This window comes from Fonticula alba, assembly GCF_000388065.1.
Source record: "Fonticula alba strain ATCC 38817 unplaced genomic scaffold supercont2.1, whole genome shotgun sequence".
Classification (NCBI taxonomy): Eukaryota; order Rotosphaerida; family Fonticulaceae; genus Fonticula; species Fonticula alba.
Window position 1 is genome coordinate 4,360,083 of NW_009242971.1, and position 6,895 is coordinate 4,366,977.

Below are 6,895 nucleotides of genomic sequence, written 5' to 3' on the forward strand. Positions count from 1 at the left end.
CCCCCGCCGATGCCAACAGGCCCGGAGCCGAGGCAGGAGAGAGGGCTCCTGGGTGGGTGGGAAAGGTATCTTTCGCCTGCAGCCCGTGGCCCGTGGTCCGCGCACCGCCCCTCTCCCACCCAAGCCAAAGCATAACACCCGGTAATGCTGCCGCTGCTGCTGGCACCGATGCTACCTGCGTGGAAGACGCCATCCGGAGCTTGACAAAATATATGGAATATTATGTAGCTAAAAAGCGACAGCTTCCTGGCACAACCGCATGGGGCCACACTACGCCACCTAGGGGCTGCCCGGTCGATCCGCCAGGGACAAGGCCCCAAAGCACAGGAGGCGAGGCTGGCACTGCAGCATTTGACGGTCAGGGCCTCCCACATGAGCCAACGTCACACAGTCACAGTCGCACCGACACCCACACCCACACCTACACACTCACACACTCACACGCTTCACATCCACAGGCAGGAGAGGACCGGCCTCCAGTCGAGGCAGGTGTGCCCGCGACAAGGGACACACCCTCCAGGCATCCCGGCCACCCCTCACACTCAGGCCTTCCGTCCATGTGTCGGTACTTCCCCGAGCGGAGAGCCACCCGACGTGAAGGCCCTCGCAGACTAGTCACGGTGGTCGCTCGGCTTGTGGTCGAGGCCGGACGGGCACCCCCGCCTCGCCCCTCCTTCCACCCCCTACCCCCCCCCCCCCTTGGCTCCTGAGTGTCCCACGCTCAGGCCCCCAGACACGCTCCCCCCCCGCCCCCCTCCCGTCCCCCCCCAAAAACCCTCCCTCCGCGGCGGAGAGGCCCAACCAGGGCGGTTATCCCCGAGGAGGGCGGATCTGATGCCGGCAGCGCACCGCGCTGAAGAGGCCCTGTGGTGGGCGACTCATCTCCTCGTCAGGCGGACTGAGATCCGAGCACGACGGCGGTATCCGGCTCGGAGGGTCGCCTCCACCGGGCGAACGACCAGCAGGAAGACATGGATTCTTCTGGCGGAGAGGTTCCTTGGCTGCAAAGTGCCGAGCCCCTTCGGCGCGATGGCGCCTCGGGAGGCACCGGCAGGAGGCGACCATGCCAAGGAGCTAATTTTCACCGGGCCCCAGGGGATTTGTGCTTTCTCATCTTAGGCCCCGGAACGAGCTAAACGCCCGATCCTCCAGGCCCTTCGGCGGGGGTTCGGCTAGGATATGACCTGCGTGGCAAAGAGGCCAGGGCAGGCGCCAGGGTTGCGGGGATTTGAGGAGGTCCCTCGACACCAGGCTCGTTGGGAGAGAGGACCACCCCCTGGCACAATGGCGCGCAGGGACATTGCGAGGTGCTCGGCATTGTGGGTGGCATTTCCCCGGAGGCTGGAATCGCGGGGCAAGCCAGGGGCGGGGAGTGCGATTCCCGGCAAGGTACCATCTTTTCAGGCCGTCCTTTTGCATGAAATCCACCCCCCGTCCCTTAGCGCCGCCCTCTAGCATGTCCAAACGCCGGGGGCCAGCTCCCCGGCCGTGCTCCGCCTCCCCCTTCGTTCTTTCTCTCCCTCTCTCCCCCGCAGCCAGCCCCGGCCAGACCGACACCTCCGGAGTTTATTGTTGGCTGCGGGGCCGAGGACGACGAGCGGCGGCGCAGCGGGCGTGCCTGGGCCTCCTGCGTTGCTGGGGCCCCGTCGAGGGCGAATGCCAGACGGGTGATTGCCCACTGGCCTATGAGGCTTTTATCCAGGCGCTCTGAGCGACACAGCGATTCGACAGCAAGGCGACGTACTTGCACACGACGCGGGCGCGAGCACCGCGCTCCTCTCTCGGAGACTGAAAGCCAGCGTCATCAATCGGCTTCGAAAAAACCCCTCTCAGGCACCGCGCAGCCAACGCCCGAGATCAGGCGAACCATCCGAAACACGATTCAGTCCAGCACCCGGGCCCAGGGGGGAATATTTCCCGGACACTGGGATACGCTGGCGGTGTGCTTTCGCGATGAGGGATTGCCTCTCTTCTCGGTGGACATCGCCGGGCAGCCAGCGGGTAGGCTACAAAGTTGGTGGCCCTGCTTCTCTCCTCTCCGGAAGAGGCAACGCTTCGTCAGGTCCTCCGAGCGCGGCTCCAGTGGGGATGTTCTTCGGTATGATAGAATGAAGCAGGGATGCGGGCTGGCTCGCGAGTCGGGCATTATCTCCATCCTGGTGGATACGGCCAACTGAAGTCAACAGCCTGCATTGGCTCGCGTCGAGCAAGGGATCAGCTCCTACACGGATGGGAGGGGGGGAGTGGGTTAGTGGGACATAAAAAGAAAGACAGGGACTGGAAGATGGGGCAGTGGTGATAGTGGAGGCAACTTGAGTGACGGGGTGGCGGGAGGAGCGAGAGTGACGCGGGCGGGCGCGAAGGAGGCATAGGAGATGGTGACAAAATGCGGGGGGCGATCATCGTACTGAGTTGTAAGGGGGCCAGTGGCGCTTGCTGATGACTTCTAGCAGGGCCTGGCGACGGGGTCTTATATATATATGTATTTGTCCGAATCGCGGCTCCAGCACAGAGACGCGCGGCCGCGAAGGCCGCGATCAGCCTCCTCTCTTCTCGGGGACACGCCCAAGGCGGTGCCCATGCCCGGCGAGCAATCATATGCCAGTATCCGCCCTGGTGAGACACCGCCAGGGCCGAGGGACCTCCACAGGCCCCGAATGGGCATGCATCAGTGCCGGGCAGTATCCTGGGTGGCGTCTGTCCCGAGGGTGGGCCTCTCACCAACCGTTTCCCGAGGAATGCAGGCTACACGGCCCTGCTTGCCGGTTGTTTGGTGGCTTCGCCCTCATTGTTGTTCGACCTCCCCCCCCCCTCGAGAGACCCAGTGGGCCAACAGCTGCGAAGTGCATCACACGTGCCCCCGGCGGTGAGGCAAGGCGAGGTGACCTCCAGGTCGTACTACGACCCTGGGGCGCCTGGGCGCACATGCATCCAGGACGGGCGCGGTCCACATGGGCTGATCACTTCTCCGAGTGACGCCACGCAATTCACCCAGCGTGTCGGGTTCCGGAGGTGGGGGAGGAAAAATATACCGACGAACAGGAACTTCGCCCTGGAGGATCCCGGATCCAGGGGCAGGGTCTTCCAGGCAACCAGCGGGATTCCCCCAGGTGCGAGGCAGGCCAGGGATTTTGTGTGCCCCCCCCCCTTCCTCGTGTGGGCAAGCGAGGAGGCCCCGGGGGGCCTGGGGTTCGGGCAGATCCCAGCTCGGCTCAAGTGTCATGGAAGACAGGACAAACATCCGCCCGGCTGCACCGAGTGGCCCGGCGCAGTGGCTGTCACAAAAAAAGGGCGAGTAATGATGGAAAGCGCATCACCGGCTGACCTCGACAGCATTCTTCGGCATGTGCAGGCCTCGGCTTTGGGCCGAACAGGGCCGGAAAGGCCCACGCAAACAAACCGATCGCACTGAGGATGACAAGCCCCGGCGGAAGAAGGGGTACTGGGCACGGCTGCCCCCCCCCCCCCCCCGCCCCTCCGCCTGGCGGCTCCAAACTCCAACACCACGATTCCGGGCTCCGACAGTGTCCAGAGAGGGAACACCAAAGAAGGCCCGAAGATGAGGTGTGCCCGTAGACACGTCGGATGGCGCGCAAATCCAGCCCCTAATGTACAGGCCACTGTGGCCGGTCGACAAAATGCAACCGCCTTCATTTGGCCCCGGCACACCGTCTTGCCTCCGAGTGCCTTTCGTATGGGGACGCCTTCCTCCCGGTTCGACAACGGGGGGCAGCGCGCGGATGTGGCGCACGCAGACACACCGCATGATGGACACGGGCGAGGATGCAGGAGCCGAAGGAATGCCTGTGGCTGGTTCGCGGAGGCCCTGCCCAAAAAAAAGACCATCACAACACTAGATCTGCGAAGGCCCCCCTCCCCCCTCCCCCTGTCTCTCGAAGCCCAGACGAGATCTGGCCTTCTCGAGGGTGGATGATTATTTAAAAATTGACCGTTGAATGCCGCAACCACGCTCTTGGCCCAAGGGATTCCCAGTGGTGGTGGTGGTGGTGGCGGCGGGGGACACGCGGGGCATGGAGGCCAAGCCGTTCGAGTTTGGAGCCGCGGGGCGGACCACGGTGGGCGAGGGTAGCGATGGGTTGGGAAAAACGGCCAGCAGGGGGCCGGGGTAGGGCACCAAAAGCAGGGATACACCCCAAGCTAAATGCCGTCGGCCCCAAGACAGATCACGTCAAGGCTCGTACAAGGAAAATGCGTCACGGGTTATGGCGGAAGGCCGAGACCATGAAGTACGATCTGCAAAAGGCCCCGGAGGCCGCGGGAGAGGCCGAGTTAAGGAGGATCTACATAATCAGATGCGCGGGAATGAATGGTCTACGATCCTGGCCGGCGATTTGTACTGAAAACGTCGCGAGAATCGTCCCTCCCCGAAACCCTAGTCATTGTCTGGGGCACAATCCGCGTAACGGTGCCCGCGTTCGTCGGGGGCGGAGACCGAACGGAATCCCATATTCGCCCTGCGGGGAAAGCATGTTTGGGGGAGCTTTTTCCCGTCTCCTGGGCGAGAGCCTCCCACACGCGGCCCCCCTGTCTCCGGTGGCTTTCCCTTCTTGCTGCCTTGGCTCGAGGGGGGGGGGGGGGGGGGGGCGCGGTCCGCCGGGTCAATGTACCCCGGCAATCTGGGCGAGAATGCGCCCGCAGGGGTGGCCCGCTCGTGTCGGGCCTGCTTACCACAGCATGGACGCTTCGAAAGATGCTCCTGTAGGCCACACACCTGCGGGAGGCGCCGAGCATTTGTTTGGAAACGGACGGGGGGGAGGGGGCGGGCGGGCGGGCCTTGCGTCAGTTGCTCAGGGCAGGCTTTTTCTCCATGCCCAGCTGGACAAGCCGTCCATCGACCCGTGTCTGGGCCTGACCCAGTATCTTCGGCCGCTCCTGGAGCCCCCCCCTCTCGCCCGCGGGCGTGGATGGTATGCAGTCGTGGTGGCGTCCCGTGCTCTGTGGTTGCTGGATTAGGATAGAGAGAGTCCGGCTGGAGCAAGGTCCCTGCGGTTGTCCTTGCTGCTGGCCTGTGTGTCACGATGGGGAGTCAAGTTGTCCGCCCCCATGTTTCTCTCCCTCTCGCTCTCTCTCTGGCTCTCTGGCTCTCTCCCTCCCTGTCGCTCCTGGGCAGACCTGGGTCTTCGCCCGTTCCGGGGCCCGCCACCCTCCAGGATTGGTCTAGCCTGGACCTCTGCCTCTTTCTCCCTACCGCTGACAGCCGTGCCTTCGGTCAGTCATCGTCGCTGCCAGGAAAGCCAGCCGAGTCTTCATCTGACCCGGCCCTGGGGCTGGGCCGAGTCCCGAGGCGGGGCTTCTCCCGTGTGCTGACGAAAGGCCACGGCTCGAGCGATATATCGGCCCCTGTGTCCGGGGCACCATTTCGCGCCCATGTCTCATCGGGGCTGAGAAATGGTGGGGCCGGGGCCCAGGCGGACCAGGGGGGTGGGAGGCGGTGCGCGTGGATGCGTGTGCATCCGCGGCTCGAAACGCCAGAAGCCGGCCCATTCTGTTGCATGCCCCGCACACGGGTCAGCCTGTGTCGAAGTCTGCCTCCGACATCTGCCTCCCCTGGCCGTGAGAAACTCCCACCCGGGTTTGGGGTAATCCAGATGTTCAAGTACAGCTCGGCGCGGGAAACAGCCCAGTTATGCTCACGGCGAGCGTTTTTTATTTTAATTTTATTTCGGCCCTCGCCACCAGGAGGTGATCGGGTCCCCGTCCCGGAGGGGCCAGATCCACACCCGGTATTCCCCCCTGGCCCCGGACGCCTTCTCCTCCCTGGTGGGCCCCACGATCAACCATTTCCCCCTGGCAGGAGAGCTCGGGGGGACATACTCCGGAATTTTTATTCCCACACTCCGCCACCCCGAGCCCATTGTGAGCCTGGGAGCAATGTGTCCTGCTGGCAATCCCCCGTGAGGGGGTCTAGGGGTGGGAGGTGGGGGCGGAGGGGGGGCAGTGCTTGGGTTTCCTCTTCTCGCCTCCCGTCACCTCCTCCCAGGATGCTTCTGACCGTTATTCCAGAAGGCGAAACCGAAAACGTACCAGTGTCCTCATTTGTTTGCCGGAGGCACTTGCACGGGGCAAGTTGCCGGGGACCATGCCTCCGACACCTGCCTGCCCGACCGGCTGCGCCCCCCCCCCCTCCCCCGATCTGAGCCCCTGTCGAATGCGCCCAAGCATGGACATGGGCGCGGATGGGGATGGGGGGGGGGGGGGGGGCAGTGTGCGCAGAGTGGGGACAGATGCCCCCGTCCCCCTCCTGCCTCTTCCGCCCCCTCTCGGGAGGAGACTGGGAGTGTGGCTGGGACAGGAGGGGGCGGCGGAGATGCGATCCCAACAGATCCGAGGGAAAGGCCCAGGCTACCCTCGGCCCACGAAGGGATCTTCCACCGCGGCAGCTATTTAAAGAGGATTGCTCTCGTACACTGGCCCATCTGGCCAGCACAACCGCCTCTGCTCCCCTTGATTCCACCCTGCCTCGCCACGTCGCCACCTTTCCCCTCCTGTCGCCTTCCTACCGCGGTGCGCCCTCCTCCTGGTCCCGAGGGCACTTTCCGCCAAGCAGACTCGCAGATGTGCCTCCCGCCCCCCCCCCCGCTAACTCCTGGGATCCGGATCTCGGCCTTGATTCTCCTCCCCTCACCTGGCGTGCCTCCAGCCCCCTCGTCGCCTCCGAGCGGCTCGTTCCCCCTTCTCCTCGCCTCCGGCGCCTTTTCTCCCTGGTACGTTGTCCTCTTTGTCTTCAATGGTTGGTCGATCGCAAATCGTGTGTTGTGCATATCCTGCCGCCGCCCGCTCCGACCAAGGAACGCCCCTGCCTGGGAGCCCAGAGCCTACCTTTGGGAGGTGCTCGCATAAAGGCCAGTCTCTTTGGAATCTACATGTGGGATCA

The 6,895-nt window shown here is 64.3% G+C and overlaps 2 protein-coding genes across 2 annotated transcripts in view; one reads left to right on the forward strand and one right to left on the reverse strand.

The window, feature by feature from the left end:
* Positions 1 to 738: 738 nt before the first annotated feature.
* On the reverse strand, positions 739 to 2,427 carry H696_00933 (hypothetical protein). The gene is made up of 2 exons (XM_009494821.1): positions 2,409 to 2,427; positions 739 to 2,221 (listed from the first exon to the last, which is right to left on the reverse strand). The coding sequence occupies exon 2, from the start codon at positions 1,456 to 1,458 to the stop codon at positions 1,111 to 1,113; it is 348 nt and encodes a 115-aa protein (XP_009493096.1). The 5' UTR covers positions 1,459 to 2,221; positions 2,409 to 2,427; the 3' UTR covers positions 739 to 1,110.
* Positions 2,428 to 6,224: 3,797 nt separating this feature from the next.
* The window catches only part of H696_00934 (hypothetical protein), a gene marked incomplete at its 3' end in the record, with an annotated part of 4,121 nt that continues 3,450 nt past the window's right edge, over positions 6,225 to 6,895 (forward strand). The window contains exons 1-2 of the mRNA XM_009494822.1: positions 6,225 to 6,525; positions 6,662 to 6,725. The remainder of the gene's footprint in view (positions 6,526 to 6,661; positions 6,726 to 6,895) is intronic.